Genomic DNA, 19,557 nt, shown 5'->3' on the forward strand with positions numbered 1-19,557 from the left:
TAAGGATATTAATGTAGACCTGTTACACACAAAAATTTAGGTCCACAGAAGGCCAACTATCTCCACAAATCACAAGGCTGAGACAAAACCTAGGTTACCTAAAAAAGCAAAGCTGCTTCTTCCAGCGCTGCCTTAATTTTCTTTGGTTATTGATTATAATCAAATTACAAATATAAAATCACATTCAGTTTAGGTATAATGAAATTGTTATTAATAAAAATGTTTGAATAGGTTAAATCAATTCTCTAGTTAATAGAAATAAATGAAAATCTATTAAATTTCAATCAACAAGGCAGCATGATTGCTTGTTTTTATTGAAAATGTACTAATCTGGTTGTGTAGCACACACTTGTAACCCCAGTACTTGGAACGCTGAGGGCACGAGGATTGCAGATTTGTGAGCAGCCTCACCTACTTAGCCCTCTGCTACTTAGTGAGAACCTGTTTCAAACATAAAGAAAAAAAAAATAGGGCTGGGGGTGTAGTTCAGAGATAGAAGACCCCTGAGTTCAATCCCCAGTACTACAAAAAAAAAAAAAAAAGTACCTAAATGGGGATCACAATTCAAAGTTTTGTTGTTGTTTAAAGATGATCAGACTGTTGAGGTGCTCATACTCAGGAATCTAAAATCTTAACATTGAATTCTAATGTTTGCAGTTCTCTAGATCAGCAGCCTGTGTTCTGTGAGGCCCAGGAACTAAGAACAATTTCTACATTTTTAAAATGTAAAGAAATATGAAGATGAATGTCTGATTGATAACACACATGGCTAAAAAGCTGAAAGTGTTACTAATTTGCCTTATTTAAGTTTACTGACCTCCATTTTATATTCAGAAAGCACAGAAACTTGGGAAGGATGTATTAAACACTATAAGGTTTGTTTCTAAGAATGGAATCTGATTTATTCTAAGCTTTACTGTTATTTGCTGCTCTTTCTTAATGGTAAATAGTGGAAGAGAAAAAAGCTAGTTTAAGGGTTATGATTACCAGATCCAGTTAAATGAAGTTTTGTCACAAACTAATATAAAGTATACATATTGTTGTTGCTATTTATTTATTTATTTATTTATTCAGTGTGTGTGTGTGTGTGTGTGTGTGTGTGTGTGTGTGTGTGGTACTGGGGGTGGAACCCAGGGGCTTTCTACCTCTCGGCTATACTCCCAGACCTGTTTTATACTGTATTTGGAAATAGGGTCTCACTAAGTTGCTGAGAGCCTCACTTAGTAGCTGAGGCTGGACTCAAACCTGTGCAGTCCTCCCGTCTCAGCCTCCCAAGTGTGGTGATTACAAGTGTGCGCCACCACACCAAGCATTGCTAATTATTAAGTGTGAAATCCATAAAAACATGTGAATCCATAAAAAAACATTTCAAATAGCTAAGAATTATATAACTTATAATTGCTATAGAACATAATGGAAGCAAATATGTATGGTTAAAAATTGATAATTGAGTACCGAGGATATTGCACAGTGGTAAAGAACTTGCCTAGTGGGTGTGAGGTCCTGGTTTCAATCATTTAGTAATGAGAGGGAAAAAAACAACTACTTTGTAATTTGGTTCTTTCCTTTGGCTGTCTTGTCTACTTTTAAGGTTTTCTCCTCCTGACCCCTATGGTACACTGTTTTCTATTAATCAGTAGTTCCCAACCTTTTTAATGATCTCAGTGAGCACCCATCCGTATCACACTTGCAACCCCAAATAATAAATACATAAATCTCATCAGAACATATGGAAAGAATGAAAGTACTTCTAATGAGATTTAAGATGTCCAAACGGAAAATAATAAATGATTAGTTCTGGAAAGAAGTTAAAAAATAGAGATATTCCACTTATCAATCTATATACAACAGCACAAGAGACCACCTGTGTATATTTTCATAGTCAACTACATACAGTGCTTTATACAGGACTGGAACACTGTGGTGATCTTTGATTTACATAACACTCTGATAACCACTACATGAAAACAAGCCTGCATTTCTTCCTGAAGTATGATTTATGTGGTAAAGTTTGGATTTCTGTGAACCAGAGGAAAATATACGAAAGTTAAACCACTGCTAAGTTACAATCATTTCAAGGTAAAAGTTTTCAAAGTAGAATCTATTGTGCCAAGATTAAAATGTCTTACTTTAAAATAATTACATTAGCAATTGGTCTGTACAGTCTCTTCAGCCACTCCATTCTCTTGCTTGCTTTTGTAATGGGAAAGAAACAAATTTTCTATTTGAGTCAAGAATTCCTCAGCAATGAAGCAATTGGTTACTTTGCTCAGAGTTTTCCTCAGACACTCCAAAAGCTAGTTAAAAAAAAAATCATATGTAAGTACATAAAACATGTAAGAGGGTTGGCAAGGGTAACACTCTTTCCAAACCTCACATTTCTTAACAACTAAATGAGAAACTCTCCTTACATATGGTCGAAGACTGACTTGTGTTCAATAGTTGCAATGCTGGGGTAATGAAAAACACTGGAAACCATTGAGAGTTACTTAGCTTAGTTCCCTTACAATTTTATATAAGGAAACAAACCTGGGATGGTACATGTGATGCTCTCTACTTTGAACAAACATGTGACTTGCTCTTTATGAAAACTTAAATTGAGCAATACAAATACTATTTATGGTAACTTTGAAATAATTATGTTTTTAGAGGTCTACTTGTTTGAGAAATAGGTGAAGGACTAGTGTTTGAAAAATATATATATGTTTCAGATTATGATTTATAACCTACTTTAATACATATATGTCAATTTCATTGGAACAGTCACAGAACCAAAAACTTGGGACTTAATGTGTTAATGCACAAGACCCTGGGTTCAATCTCTAATACCACACAGTGAAAACAAAACAAGACAAAAAACTATGTACATACAAACCTTAGACTCTACTACTTCAAAATTAGGATGCTAGGTTTACTTTCATGGAAATGTGTATATTAGTCTTTGAATAGCACAAGGAAAAATGTGGATATAATAGAAAGAAGTAAAAAATAGTAAAAGAAATCCTTAGTATATTTAAATTTTCTATTTCCAAATTGTTACTAAAACAAAAAGACAAATGTTTCCAGTCTACTGGTCTTAACTCATTATAGAAATTAAATCAGAAGTGAAATAAAAGAATTCAAAGTTCTTATTTCATATTAAAAATTTAAATAAAATGACCATTTAAATTTGTTAGATTTACATTAAGATTCTTAAAAATGATCAATTGGTAAGGCTAAAAAGAAAACATGATGCTTCTGAATGTAATAAAGTGAGAAAAACGTTCTCTACTGTGCACAATAATAATCTAATATGAAACTTTATCAGTCAACACTGACAAATTTATTCTAAAATTGTATTATGTATTATGTGTAAGCTTGGGCAATATAACACATTACTAATTATCTTCTAGAAATTAATTTTAGAAAGGAAAAAGCAATAACGGAAATATACAGAAAATGTATCCACAAAGCATTAGGCATCATGGGAAAGCACATCAAGATGAATAGCTCTGGAATCTGTGAACAATGGAATCAATTAAAATGAAAGCAGCTTACTTTCTGCAAACAAGTCAGGTCAGAATCCCGGTGAAAGATTTTATCCATGGGGACACTGCTGTAGGAAGAAATATGAAAACAAACTGATGAAACAAATACTATAAAGTAATCAGTTGTGTAATAAACCATCACTGATGCCATACATCAAAATTTTATATTTAACTTGGGTTTTCTCTGAAATATAATTTAATAAGAAACACTGCCGATGTATAACCATCTCATACCACAGAACATACCTATGGGAGAGCCTGTATTTTTCTATTATCCATCTTGTCTTTTCAAATACTAATCCCCACCGAGGTTCTTCTAACATCTGTTGTACTTCAAATTTGTAAGGTAAACCTAGAAAAGCATAAAGAAGCATATTTTCTTCAACTATTTCTCAAATCTCCTGTCTCTTTTTAATTACCTAAAATTCCCTTTAGTGGTTTTTACAACTACAGCTTGGCAGACCAGCTGAACAGCACTTTGAACATAGTGCACATTCATTAAATATTTATTGCCTGACTGTATTTAATCTACCAAGCATATTAATGCCAAGCTATTAATAATAATAAAGAAAAGGAAAAGCACCAATTTTGTGACAATTCTCTGTAAGGCACTGTTACAGACAGCATAATCACATCATTTATCACCAAAACTCAGAGACTTTTTGAATGAAAGAGGGCACTAATTAATAATTATGCTAGAACCACAGCACTAACTTGGGACTGTCCTAGGTAAACAAAGACATATTGCTACATTATATCTTGGGCTTTTGTTTGTTTGACACAGGTTATTGAGTTTATAACAGTACTATAAGATAGATAGCATTCTTCCTATTTTATAGATGAGAAAACTGAAAGCTGAGACAGATTAAATACTATGTTCAAGCTAATAAAGTAATACAGCTTGGATTTTAAACCCTAGCAAGTTTGTTTGAAGTCCACCTTCATTCTCTATCCCTACAGGTGCTAGTGTAAGACTAGACAGAGAACAGGAGCAACCCTGGGAAGACAGCAACTGCCCTTGAGTCAAGACTGTCTCAGAGAAATAAGACCAAGGGGTGGGCATGACCACATGATGAGCCATCTTAGCAATTTGTCACATACCCTTCCAGATCTGCAGCATATCCAAAGAAAAGCAGAATGCCCTTGGGTTCAATCCCCAGTTCAAAAAAAAAAAAAGCAAAGTGCAAGTGACTCATCACGAAAGGCCATTATATATATAACAGCAACACTTATACAATGCTTACCAGTGCCAGGCTTTAGGTCTTTCAAACATTTAAATCATTATGAAGTAGCTACCACTACCATCTCCATTTTTTCAGTGAGAACACTGATCCAAAGAAAGTTTATAAACTTATTCATGGTCATATATAAGAAGCAGGACGTGAACCCCTGGGGGAATCTGGCTCAACAAAGTCATGTTCTTAACTTTTATACTATACTGCCTTCCAACTGGGTTTTGCTATACAGCTTTTCAAGTAAATAAAATGCTAGCAAATCAAGAAAACACAGGAAAAAACATGCACACATTTCCACAATAAAATGAAGCAAAGTTTTCTTGTCAATGTGCTCTGAGTAGCCTTTTCCCCAGGTGTTTGGGAGGAAAGACAGGGATAGCAAGCCTGATGATGGCTTATTTTTTTCTCCTATTTCTCAATTCTTCTATCTTATTTCTCCTCTCTAGAAACTTAGAAGGAATGACATATTATAATACACAAGCTAGTCAACAAGTTTCTTATAATGATAATTTACTTGACATGCTTTGATTACCTAAGCATCCATACCAACTGTAATCACAACTACCTATTGAAAACCTATTATTTGCTAAATTACCTATAGGTAATTTTTCTTTTCTCATTTTACAGAAACAGCAAAGGAAAATGAGAGAGGTTAAGTAACTGGCCCAAGGTCAAATAACCAGTAAATGTCAGGGCTGGGACATGAATACAGTTGAGTGACTTCTACTCTTAATTAAAGTTGAGTAATAAAGTTGGGAATAAAGAGGTAAATAATACATTTCCAATCAGGGCTGATAAAAAAAAAAGCCAGCACAGCAGACACAAAAACTATATAAACCCCTATTGGTATTATTAAGAAAAATTTCCTTAGTTAAAATAAAAAAGATGTTAAAGTAAAAATTTCCTTTTGTAAAAAGCATTTTCATCCACTAAAATACTATAAAAAAGTAATCACTAAGTATATTTTCTGATTAATAAAAACAAGCAAAATGGTTAACTATAAGAGACATTTTAAAGATAGGACCTCAGTTAAAAGTACTGTACCTATAGTACAAGGAAGCCCTGGCTTCTGGAAAATATTAATTCTTGTACTACAAGGTTTCTAAGAGAAGAACACAAAGGCCCTAAGATTAAGACCTAATATTCAGTTCCTAAAACAGACAAATCACTTGAGGCAGCTCTGTTTGAGAGAATTCTTTGCAATGACAATAACATTGAATACCGTGCGCTGTACAAAGGTAGTTTATCTCTTCAAGTGATTTCTTCCCCGCCTGAGACAGTTCTTTCACATACATGACATGGGCTGATCTTATTTTCCTAAGTACTCGAGGAGTACCTTCTACAAATCTTCAGAATTTACTCTAAAATCACTTGGCTTTCTGTTTTGTTTTCTGGAAACCTATCTCAACTTACCTCCATCATCTGAACTTATTGGGGCTCAATTAATTTGTTTTTCACCTCTTAGCAATCATCTTCTTTGCTGTCTAAAACCGTATCCTAAATACCATTACTTTATAGATTTTGCCTAGTTTTTTGGTTATTTCAGAAAGGTCATTGTTACTTCATTTTGGCCAGAAGTAGAATCACATGAATTGAATTTTAAATTTGGTCATGACCAAAATCTAGCAGATTATAAGATAAATTATTTAAACTGATAATAGGTTGATTGTGATTCTGTCTATTCTAACTTTGTAAAATTATACTGAGCCAAAGAATGATGTAGAGTATGTTGTGCTCAAATGAGCACTGTGGACTAAAAGCTAATACTAGTTATAAGTCATTCAGAAAAACCCATCAGTCTTGGCCACCTTCTAGATGCAAGGCAATTGATGAGGTGGTACTTACAATATAAAGGCAATTTACAACACAATCACTGCTTTTCAGACACTCTGTTTAATAAGATTTGCAAAACAGATAGGTTATATTGAAAGATAAAAGTAACCATGAAGGCAGGAAAAGTGTTACAGGTGTACAAAGAATAAAGTAACTAATAGTAAATGACAGGGGGCTATGATGGAACATCTTTACCAAATACAGGATATCTAAGTGAGATTATTAAGAGTGAAAATAAATTATTATTCATTTAGTACCCACTATATGCCAGGCCTATATGTGCTAGAAACAGGATACAAAAATAAGTTCAATGTAGTATGTGCTCATAAAGACCTCATGATATGGTATGGAAAATACAATGCTATCATTGCCATAATGGTCCCCAGAAGACACCTGAACTGAGCAGTGATACTAAGACCAGACAAGAAAGAAAAAACATCCAAGGAGTGCCAATCGTTCCCTCTAATCTTCTTCTTTCCATCTGTACTCCCTTTTCCTAGTCAGCTATACCAAATCCCTATCTAGCCAGAGCTGACTGGACCACATGTGGACATAAATCTCAGAGGAACCAAGCTATATGATGGGCTATGACAACCAATTTTTTCCTTGAGATAGAATGGGAAATTAAGATACACAAAACTAGACTTTGTTGGCGAGCCTAATATCACAGGGAGATGAGATGATGGAGAGCTGTTGTCATTTTTGTTAACTTTCCATGCCACTGAGAAAAACCCAGTCTGCATTTATAAAAATATTTTCATATGAATGGAGACTTTGTTTTGTTTACTGCAGTATCTTCAGTACCAACTGTACACAACTGCTTGTCTGTATCTTTTCTCCACATTTTAATCTTTCTGCCAAATTGCCATGTTAACACAGGGAGCTACTATGAAATGGAGAGGGTGGCTGCACTAAGTGGCACACAGTGATTCCCTAGTTGATCGAAAAACATCTTCATTAAATAGTTTAGCACAGTTGTAAATTTTTTGATTTGTGAGATTCAAAGAAATGAGAAAAGAAATAGTGCAGGAAGCTGTTACTGTTGAAAACTTACGGTAAGAGCCATCTGCGCTCATTTCTTCACTTATAACCAGGCAGGTAATCTGGGAATATGGTAAAGGGTTGTTTTGATTATAGGGGCTAACAATCATCCCAATGAATTTTGCACCTCCTCTGGAGAAGTAACTCTATAAGAAAAGTAAAATTAGTTTCACTATATATATTCAAATGTCAGTATTTATCCACATCAACATTCTAAACATCTAATGGGGGCAAAAGAACAAAAGGTACATTTAGAACTTCATATCCAAATAGTAACTAAATGAAATGCTTTATGTATTCATTTCACACTGTAAAATTTTCAGAAAGAAATGTGTTCAACCTAATCTGAAAGGACTCTCAAGAGAAACAAAAAATCACATGGTCTATAAAATCTACACTTGCCACGAATATACTTACTAATTACATTGACTACCTTTCAGCTACAATCCTGATAAACACAGCAAAAATTTAAAAATAGCTGTCTACAGCAAAAACACTCACACATGAAGCATAAAATTGGAGAATAAAACAATACTTGTTTTATCAGATGTGCAAAATACATGAATATTTCCAATTATTTCAATTATACAGTTCATTTCCTAGTTGTTCTTATCAATTATTTTAGGGCTCTGCTAAAGCTGGTGTTACTTTCAAGACTTTTCTGTACTAAATGAAATTGCTGACTTTCCAAATGCTTGCATAAAACATGTCTTGCAATAAAAAAGTGCTAGTTATTTCAAAATCCCCAATTAAACTTACTAAGACCCTGTTTAAAAAATAAACAAAGAAATAAAGGGCTGAGAGTATAGCTTAGAGATAGAATACCCCTGTGTTCAATCCCTATTACCAAAAAAGGAAAAAGTTTATTTCACAGAGAATAATGAGAAGGGGAAATGTAATCATGTAAGGAATGAATAAATATATATATATATACACATACATAATACCTGGTATTTGGCTTGTGTGTCAATATCTCGCAAGGATGGATTAGGGTCAAAGGCAGGATGAGAATGATACCATCCAATAACACTGTAGCCTCTAATAGCCAAGGTTTCTGAGGCTTGTGTTTGTGATACCGGATCCATTTCACACTGTAGTCCTGTACTGAGACTGTTACATGGTTCTGCCGCACAAACCTATGAATGAATGATCTTCATATGATTATACTGAAATTTGCTAATTCTATTACTTGCAGATAAATTATACTCTGAAAGTGTAGATGTATCCCAGAAACTTAGCATGAATTTTTCTACTTTTACAAGATCATAATAGTTTTCTAGGTTGACAAATAATACCTGTAACAAAGGTATATTTTAAATGACTCCTATTATTTATGATGATAATTTCAACAGAATGATACATATTACTTTGCAACTATAAGTACTAGCACATATTTTTGACCTTTGAGGAATTATTAGATTTTTACTGATGAAAGTAATCAGAGGTACTGGCAGTATTTTCTCTTTCTTGATAGAAAAAAGAATATAGATTGTTAAGTCAATTCTGGGACTATGTAACTTTTCATATTTGCATATACCCACACATACTATAAGTAAAGTCTGTATCTTAATGATAGTTACTGAATTCTAAAACATATTTGGTATGGCAACAAGATTAAATGTAATTAAAACATTTTTTAAAAAGAGAAGACTTACTTCAACTATCTTATCAACTTCTGAGTATCTTCCTCCTAACAGACCAATTACTTCTGCCATAGAGACATGAGCATGCTAAAAGAAACAAAAGATAAACTTAGCCCTAATGCACAAATCCATCTGAAAAAAAATCAGAACAAAACCATCACAGAAGAATCACTTGTAAGAACCGTCATTATGCCTTTCTAAATTAAGGTAGCACAGGAAGGGAACTAGATGCTAGGCTCAGTGCTTAGGGACTTAGGTTCCAGGTCTATCTTCACTGCTGGCTGAGAAGCTTTGAGGCAAACACTCTGATTAAGACACCACTTTTTCACTTAAAATGAAGATACTATTTGCTCTCCTTACTCAAGCAAAGCACTACAACAGTACAAAGTAAAATTACTCTGAGTCCTTCTATTAAAAACAAACCAACCACACAACTGTTTGGAGGTATCGGTAGTTTAGTGCAAACAAAGAACCTCCAAATTACAGAAGCTGTGGCTTTGTTTCAGTAATCTAGAAGGCAGCAGACATGGGATATTAGGAAACGAAGAGAACTGAGATTGTGAACAGCCTGCAGAACTCACATTAATTTATTTTCTCTACATTATGGAAACATGCAATTGTCTGGCTTTTCTTCAAAAGAAAAGACTTATTTTAGATTCCTTGTAAAAGAGGACAGTTAAGATCCAAAATACACGTCTTCCATAATCTCTTATGCCTGTAATAAAAATACACAAGAATAGAAATCAGAATAACTAAGTCAACACAATAGATTATCCTTACCAAATCCATTATTAAAAGTGCTTCTGAAGCCACTTTCACCTGAAATGGCTCCTGAAATATAAAAAAAAAAAATGGGGAGCATAAAAATAGAGATTTTTGTTCTCCCCAAATAGAATGTCTAACCCTTTCTCCTTTTCTCACCCCACCCCACCAAGTTCTCACCACTGATCAAGACTCAATGCAAACTAAACTTTAAAAAAGAAATTACCCTTCAGACCTCCATCAGAAGAAATTCCCTCTCATTTTCTAACTGTATCACTCATCTGACCCTTAATGTATCTTGCTTTGTCCAATCCTTTAATATACATATACCTCTTGCACAAAGAAAAAGAGTATTTCCTGTCAAACAAGAGTGTTATTTATGGTCATTCACTGATACAAAATAGTACCTGTTTTTCTTCACTGAAAAAATTACAAGGTATCAGTTGGAAGGGATCAAATGAGCTGAAAAAGAAAAAAAAATTACTTTCAATAAAACCTCAATAATATTAGGAAAAAATATTATAATTTTTTTTTCTTTTTTTTTGGTAGTACTGGGGTTCCTGGAAACCCTTCTACCTTCGGGCTACACTCCCAGACCTACTTTATATTTTTATTTAGAAACAGGGTCTCTTAAGCCAGCACGGCTGGCTTCGAATCTGCGCGATCCTCCTGTCTCCACCTCCCAAGCGCGGGGATTACAAACATGTGCCACCACACTCGGCAAAAAATTATTATAAATTTTAAAATGTATATCAATAATCCAAGCTCAAATTGTCTGAATAAAAGCTATATTAAACTAAGAAAATTTCTTAAAACATTTCATACAATTCTTTTGAAAAAAGTATTCTTTTTAAAGATTTAGCAAAAACAGAATTTTAGGAGAAAGTAATCCCATCATTTTAACTTTCTTTAAAGCCAAAGAGAACACTATAAATGGTCAGACATGTCCTATGATGAGAGCAGATTTCAAAAAGTTCAATGGACTGTTAACTAATTCCCTGATATGAGATCTGAATTTAAAAAAAGATGAAAGTTTTTACTTAAGAACACTTCTAGCAGTATAATAATGTGCCTACCAGAGACTCAATATTTTTAAATTAGCAAATAGTTCTGCTAAAAATTAATGTATATAGAAAGTTCTATGATAATCTCTCTTTTAAAAACATAAAGAGATGGAAAGGGGGGAACCTAAGCAAGTCTAGGTATAAAAGTATATGCAAACCTAAAGGAAATGTTAGAAAAACTGAGGTTTGAGAAGAAATATTAAGAATAATACAGTTTTTTTAGGCTATATTAAGAGGGGGAAAAAAAAAAGACTATGTTCACGTTAATACAACTGGAAAAAAGACTGTTCTGTTTCCATTCTACCAAAGAGACTACTAGAGACAAGAGGCTACCTTGTTTTCACTAATACCACATCCTAATGGACTTGAACAGTGCCTAAAACACAGCAGATACTAAAAAAAAAACTTGTTGAATAAAGAAGACCTTTAATTATTTGAGTAAAAAGGGACTAAATGCAGACATGAGAAAAATAGAGGACAGAAAAAGAAGACCCTAGACCATGTAAGAACTGTGAAAATGAAACCCCTGTCAATGCATCTTGAGGGTTAGAGAACTACAGAGAGGCAATTAGGCTAAAAGATTAAAAAAACAGACATAAAAAAAAAAAACATTAGGGAGGCAGAGATTGGAGGATCACAGTTCGTGGACAGCCTCAGCTATTTAGTGAGGCCCTTTACAATTCAGTGAAACCATTTCAAAAAATAAAAAGACTAAAAAAAAAAAAAAAAAAAAAGAAAAAAAAATAGGGCTGAGGGTGTAGCTTGGAGGTACAATGACCCTGGGTTCCATCCCTGGTACCTCAAAACAAAACCCCTGAGGAATTAGATGTTCAATAATGGCAAAATTCTAGAAGAAAATAATTTAGACAAATGACTTATGAGTCTTTACTGAGTATGGGATGAATATTAATAAGTTTGTGAAAATGTGAGTCATAATAAATAGACCTTATCATAGCCAAACATTTTTGATAGGAATAATCGGCTGGAAACCGGAAGACTACATAAAGACTCAAATATTTTATCTAAATTTAAGCAAGAGATTTGCTATGATTATCCTGCATAAGATGAAAAAATATGTGTTAATTGTGGTAATATATATAGCTGATTGAACAATGATGTCTGAGTTTTAAATCTATTCCAGTTAAACATTATATTTGGTGATTAACACCAGAAAATGCAAAATTATTGAAATGTTGATGACTTAATGGTATGAAGGCTAAAATGAGAAAAGTAGATCTAAATTTAAAAAGGTCCTGACAAGCTGGAATGACATGAAAATAAAAATACTTGTAGTCTCACATAGATTCAGAAAAACAAATGTCTGGACACTGAATAAAGAGTACTGACTTAGCTGGGAGTGGTGGCACACGCTTGTAATCCCTGCGCTTGGGAGGCGTAGACAGGAGGATCGCGCAGGTTCAAAGCCAGCCACGCTGGCTTAAGAGACCCTGTTTCCAAATAAAAATATAAAATAGGTCTGGGAGTGTAGCCTGGAGGTAGAAGGGCTTCCAAGAACCCCAGTACCACCAAAAAAAAAAAAAAAGTACTGACTTATGGATGACCCTAGTTTTTATAGTCTAAATTATTTTCATAATGACAATGTAAGTTTTAATTTCTATTTTACAAAGGCAATGTATAATGTAATGAACTACATATTAAAAGGAATATGGATCAGTAAGCCCTAATGTATGGGCTTAAACCATAGCTCCAGCACTAAATAGCATGAACAAGTTATTAACCTCTTTTTGTCTGAGTTTTCATCTGTAAAATGGAAGTAATAATGTTAACTATTGAGAAGGTTGTTACAGGAATTAAATCCAGTTAATACAAGTGGAGTGCTTGAAACACAGCTAACAATGTTAGCTATTTTACTTATTATTCTATAAATGAGGACTTGAGGCTTACCAAAGAAGGAAAATGATCTAGTGTAATTCCAGGATACCCTGTTTTCAAAAGGATATTGACAAAACTATAGTCTATTTAATCAGTCTAAAAAAAGTCAAGGCATTTAACTTACCTGGTGATTCGTAATTTTATAAGTTATAAATTTTAGCCTATTAGATGTACAATGAGAGAACCAGTTCATTTTATGAGGTAACTTCTCCATGTCTAGAGTTGTTAATCACCTGTCATAAACAAGGTTCCTTTGTAAATGTATACTGGATTTGAAGCTCACTGGACCTGAACTTAAAATTTTTTGCTTAAGCATTTACCAAATTAATAATTAGTAAAATAAAAATATCCATAATAATATGGCTTTAAAAAAAATTTAAATTAAAATATTTTTGTCAGGGTAGTGTATACCTTGCGAGACCGAGAAAGTAAGAGTGCAGGTTCAAAGCCAGCCTTAGCAACTTAATGAGAATCTCAGCAACTTAGTGAGACCCAGTTTCAATATACAAAAAATAAAACGGGCTGGGGGTGTAGCTCAGAGGTAGAATGCTCCTGGGTTCAACCCAAAATACCAAATCAAAAAACAAAAGCAAATTAAAATATTTTTAACTGATATATCTTTTATGGACAGTGTAATATAGCTATTGGGTATTTTCCATGTATTTTCTAAGGAAGCATACTAAAGCTAAACACATTTATATAGTATAACACTGTACCTTTTTGTTGGTCTTGACACTTTTGAAGATTTAGCAGGTTTGCATTTCTCTTCTTCTTTTCTTTTTGCCAACTCTTCAGCAGAAAGATGCTAAAACAAAACATCAGTTTTTACCAACTTTTTTTTTGTGTGTGTGTGGTGGTATTGGGGGTGGAACCCAGGGGCTTTTCTACCTCTGGGCTATACTCCTAGACCTATATTATACTTTATTTGGAAACAGGGTCTCACTAAGTTGCTGAGAGCCTCGCTAAGTAGGTGAGGCTGGCTTCGAACCTGTACGATCCTCCTGTCTCAGATTCCCAAGTAGGGGGATTTACAAGCGTGCGCTACAATGTCCGGCTTTAAAACCAAATTTAAATGCATATGAGAATAAAATGATTAAATTGATATTGATGGATCTTTTTGCTACTAACAAAAATGCTGGACAATATTTTCTAAAAATTGTTTTAAAATACACAGTCATATAAAAATTTACTCCTTTTGAGGTACCCATGTCAAAATACAAATGGTACTAGTACAAACATTTTAGTATCACCTAAGTCTTTTAGTCCCCATTTATAGTTACTATGTCTGTGCTGAATTTTCTTTCATAATCAAGAGACATCACAGTGTATTAAGAATGCTGATTCTAAAGGCTGAGTGTCTATTTCAGTTGTAGAGCACTTGCTTAACAAGCAAGAGGCCTTGGGTTCAAGTACAGTACTATGAAGAGAGGGCCACAACACCATATAGATTCTGGAGCTAGAATGTCTGGCTCTGCTCTTTATTAGCTAGGTGAGTGACCACAGGAAGTTCTGAAGCTTTCATGCTTTAAAAATGAGAACAGTAACAATAATGATCATGATGCTTTCAAAAAGCTAAATGAGTTAATATTTATACTCTATTCATTTCTACCAACTTTACAACTCGAGCCCGGCAATGCATGGTTCTTTCCCATAAGAAATTTATATATATATAGTAGGAAAGACAAAACCTGTAGTAAATTTCATAAGGTTGGTTCAAGAATTAAAAGGTCTTCCCAAGCCTTTTAATGTGTGGTGGCGCAGGCTTGTAATCCCAGTACTTGGGAGGCTAAGGCAGGCCTTCCAACTTAGTGAGACCCTATTTCAAAATAAAGAATAAAATTAATAACAAAGATAGACTGCCCCTGATTTCAATCCCCAGTACTGCAAAAATGAATGACTGAATGAAATTAAAATTAAAAATAAAAGATCCTCCCAAAGCTTGTGATTAGTGAAAATTTCACAGAAAATGTGTTCAATCCAAAGGATCAGTAGAATAATTATCTCAAGAAGTAGATGAAAACATTCCAGACTGAGGCAGTAGGACAAGTCAAGGTACAGACTTTGGAAAGGACTGTGTAGTTTATTTCAGCTACTTAGAACTACAAACACAAATACACTCATTGCCTATTTTCTGTTAAAAATGATTAGAAATAACATTCCAGTATTTATAATGATCTCTCTCTCTCTCTCTCTCTCTCTCTCTCTCTCTCTCTCTCTCTCTCTCTCTCTCTCTCCATATATATATATATATATATATATATTTTTTTTTTTTTTTTTTTTTTTTTTTGGTGGTGGTGGTACTATGGGTGGAACCCAGCAGCTTTTCTACCTCTTGGCTATACTTCCAGACATATTTTATACTTTATTTGGGAACAGTTTCACTAAGTTGCTGAAAGCCTAAGTTGCTAGTTGCTGAGGCTGACTTTGAACCTGTGTGATCCTCCTGTCTCAGCCTTCCAAGCACTGGGATTACAAGTGTGTGCCACCACTACTGGCCAGGTCTAATCTTTAGAATATTTTAGTTGGTATGTTCAAACATCATTCAATAAATATTTAGTGAAGTGAACTGGTCATGCCAACTTCTTGGCCCAGCATATGACCTAGGGATAAGAATTACAGAAAAAGAAACAAAGTTCTGTGTACTACTGACACATTCTACTTTGTGGTTTATTACTAACTTCCACTCAAACAAATAAAACAAATGTACTATATACAGCATTAAAGCATACAAATATTGTTTGACAAAAGCAGTTTTCATGCATAAGCCATGTGAAAACTCAAAGTTACCTCAAATGTTTGTCCTTCTAAGTCTTTTGCATCACACCAGTTTCCCCAAGGGTCTCGGACCCTACGTCTCCTTGTGCGCTGTGATGAGAATAAAGCAAATGATATTAAGAAGAATCTAGAGAAATTACAGCAAATTAACGCACAAAACCAAAACAATAATTATCTAAAACTCAATTTATCTACTTAAAAGTTGTAATCTCTGATCATTAAGGACTCGCTATTGTGATCAATAGCACTCTACTTAGAACTACATCAATGATAGTGAGCTAAGTAAGAAAGCACAGGCAGCAGGTATACAGAGTGCAAGGCACTGCTTAAAAGAAAAAATAAGTGATAATTTTCTGTATTTTACTTGCATTTCTTTTTTAATTTTCATTTCCATTCACTACTTAGGAGCTAAAACACTAGATAAGGCAAAAACATTTTTAAGACCAGGAAGAACCACCAAGAGAAATGGCTTCTCTTTCAATAATTTGTGGTAGAAAATTTGCAAGAACACTGTAAAAGGTATATTTGAAAACTAAAAGCAGAATAATGATATCTTAGCTCTAGAAAGGAGATTATCAAGTTTATACAAATAGTAAAAAAAATTACAAAATTTGTTTACTGTAAATTTACTTTTACAAACCTCAGTACTGAGGCCTTTAAAATGGACCAGATACCAAAGGACAGTATATGACCCACACCATCTCCAACTACCCTATTTGAAAATATCCTTTCTTGAGATGGTAAATCTAGGTCAGAAATAGCTTTCAACCTAAATATTCTGAGAAAAATAGCTCCCCTACCACCCATACTTTTTTTTTTTTGCCATTTATTTTACCTATTACCAATTCAACCTATATAAAAAAAACTAGCAAGATATTATGATTCTGCCTTTAAAAAACTTACTAGGTAACTTTATTTTAAAAATAAGACTTACATATTTTAAAATATTATAAAATTCATTGATTCCAATTATTAAAAAATAAGGGCTAATTACTCCAGAAAGCTGTTTCTTAAGATGTTTCTTCTTAAAGAGAAAAAGAACTAAATTATATAGTTTTAAAAGACATACTTATAAATAAAAACCAACCAGCCCAAGACCACTTTAGCAAAACATTGTGCTTTTACATAGAGTTTACCAGTGAATTCTGAGGGTCTCATAGTCTATTTTGTTGAATAAGCCAACATGAAATTGAATCAAAGGCAGAAAAAGGCTAAGGTGAAGTGTATTAGGAAGCATGTTCTTCTACCAACTGGCCATTTGTTAAGCAGTTAAGGAGAAATAAGCGCAGTTTACTAAACAAAGAAAGAAGCAATGTGTTTACCATAGACTGTAGACGCTGGGCAAGTTGGTATGCTTCTACTGCATCTTTTCTGTCTTTGACTCGTACTTTATCAACTGGTTGTGGCCTATTATATATAGCCTGTTCTGTTGGGATTTAGGGAAGATAAAACAATCTATTATTTTGTGAAATCCATTTGTTAAATAGGAAGACACATCCACAGACTACAGGTGAGTTCATGTTTCTTATTCTAGTCACAAATGTGATGTGCTACTCTATAGTTCCCAAATAAAAGCAATGCTATTATATAAGAAGAAAATTTCAATAAAATGAAATTATTTAGAAAATGAGTAATTTGTACTGAGCTCACTTTGTAACATTGACAGTCTAATACAGAAAACATAACTTCATTTAGTTTTCCTAAGTGAATACTCCTAAAACCATGGGTTATAAGGTTCTAATCTTTTATCACTATACAACTATGATTATTAGCTTTCTTCAAAAATTTTTGACACTTAGGTCTGGGAGTATAGCCCGGAGGTAGAAAGCCTCTGGGTTCTACCCCCAGTACCACCAAAAAAAAAAAAAAAAAAAAAAAAAAAAATTGACACTTTAATTCATAAAAGCATACATGCTGACATACACATATTAATTCTGAATTTGAAAAAATTAAGATGAAAGAATTTTGTCATTAAAAGATTTTCGCACTTTTATTACATTTAAGTGTAAAGGCTCTTAATTCTTTTATTTAATCACTTCTAGACAGATTTCCTAGAAAATACAGTATGGGTTGAGTAACCCTTATCCCAAATACCTAGGGTCTAAGTATTTTAGATTTCATATTCTTTCAGAATTTAGAATATATACATAGAAATGCACCCAGTATCTGAAAATTCTTAAGCCCTGTGTAGGTCTCAATTTGTATGTGTAAATTAGATGAGTTATTAATAGACTTTTCAAAAAATCATTTTATTATTTTTTTTTTTTTGGTGGTACTGGGGTTCCTGGAAGCCCTTCTACCTCCGGGCTACACTCCCAGACACCTATTTTATACTTTTTTTTATTTGGAAACAGGGTCTCTTAAGCCAGTGCAGCTGGCTTCGAACCTGTGTGATCCTCCTGTCCTGTCTCTGCCTCCCAAGCGCGGGGATTACAAGCGTGCGCCACCACACCCGGCTTGCATTTTACTTTTACCTGACAAAAAACTATAGTCTTAAATATTTCTATAACTTATTTTTCCTTTAAAAATGACATCTTGGATTTTCATTGTAGATCAAAAGGAAACACAATTTAATCAACAGAAATTTGTTTGACAGTAAATTCTTAATTACACTTATTCTATAATATTGCAGTCATGCTCTGAATTCTAAGTACTTGATCTTCTTGAATTCTAACCATTATAGAAATGAATGGAAACTGTAAGGATAAGAAATGTTGAGTAAAAGGTGTTGTTGGGTTTTTATTTTTACCACATCCAAAATTGATTGCTCCTATTAACTCGAGGTATGTATGAATCCGTCCAATACAATTAACATCCCCACAGTTCTTCAGGCCAGGACGTACTGAGGTCTTATTTAAGTATTTTGGTTTGCATATCTCCCTAAATAAGAGATAGAAGTACAATTACTTTTCATGAATAAAACATTAAAAAAGATTTCTGGAGAAAACCTTTAATATATTAAATATCTTAAAATTTACCCCCTTTCAATGTGTAAATGTGTAGTAAATATAATAAATACCCAAGTGTATTTTTTCTGAAATAGAATACCTTTACTCACAAGTATGTGTATATTATGATTTTTACAAGTAGCACTCTTTTCCCAATAATAAATTCAAAAGATTCCAGTTATCTTAGGACCTTGAAGTCAGAAGCTTATTTATTTACAGATCCAAATTCAAGCCTGAATCATTTAATAGAAAGGGCACTTTGATAATATATTGAAAATATTTAGTATTATACTTTCCTAATTTTTTTTGTGTTTGTGGGGGGCTGCTAGAAAAAAACCTAAGGCCTCAACACATACCAGGCAAGCCCTTCACTACTGTACCATACCTATACTAGCTAGTTGTATAAACAAAGAAAGGTCCCTAAACCCTTCCTAGAGATCTCAGAATTGTTTTTATTACATAGAGATTATACCATCTGCCTATTTTACGTTATTAGTGAAAAGAATCAAATAAGATAATATAAGAAAGCTTTCTGTAAACTACAAAGCACTATGTGAATGTCACAAGTTGTTGCTTATAAGTATTCCATACTATGATGCCCCTCAGCCAGAAATGGTATTTTTAGCAGTTTAACCAATACAAGGTGACTATTAGCCAATAAAAAAATGCTTCTTTGGGAATATGGCTGTCTATACAAGTCAAACAGGTTAATATTGTCTAAATAAAAATGAGGGTTACTGATTTAGCAAGTTTTTTATTTTCTCTGGTAATGTTCCTAGGTTAGAGCAGAAAGTCAGTGTAACAGGATAGAAAGACCTTTGATAAAACAGAAGAGA

At 33.5% G+C, this 19,557-nt stretch overlaps 1 protein-coding gene across 1 annotated transcript in view; it reads right to left on the minus strand.

Annotated features, from left to right (window-relative positions):
- Positions 1-2,144: 2,144 nt before the first annotated feature.
- The window catches only part of MYSM1 (Myb like, SWIRM and MPN domains 1), a gene marked incomplete at its 3' end in the record, with an annotated part of 32,675 nt that continues 15,262 nt past the window's right edge, over positions 2,145-19,557 (minus strand). Inside the window, exons 9-20 of the mRNA XM_080690987.1 lie at positions 18,523-18,653; positions 17,096-17,199; positions 15,786-15,863; positions 13,715-13,803; positions 10,449-10,503; positions 10,060-10,110; positions 9,292-9,366; positions 8,584-8,772; positions 7,650-7,782; positions 3,774-3,879; positions 3,538-3,595; positions 2,145-2,297 (exon numbers count right to left, since the gene is read on the minus strand). Of these exons, the coding sequence (XP_080547113.1) occupies positions 2,145-2,297; positions 3,538-3,595; positions 3,774-3,879; positions 7,650-7,782; positions 8,584-8,772; positions 9,292-9,366; positions 10,060-10,110; positions 10,449-10,503; positions 13,715-13,803; positions 15,786-15,863; positions 17,096-17,199; positions 18,523-18,653 (1,222 nt within the window). The remainder of the gene's footprint in view (positions 2,298-3,537; positions 3,596-3,773; positions 3,880-7,649; positions 7,783-8,583; positions 8,773-9,291; positions 9,367-10,059; positions 10,111-10,448; positions 10,504-13,714; positions 13,804-15,785; positions 15,864-17,095; positions 17,200-18,522; positions 18,654-19,557) is intronic.

Source organism: Muscardinus avellanarius (genome assembly GCF_963383645.1).
Source record: "Muscardinus avellanarius genome assembly, chromosome: 3".
Classification (NCBI taxonomy): Eukaryota; Metazoa; Chordata; class Mammalia; order Rodentia; family Gliridae; genus Muscardinus; species Muscardinus avellanarius.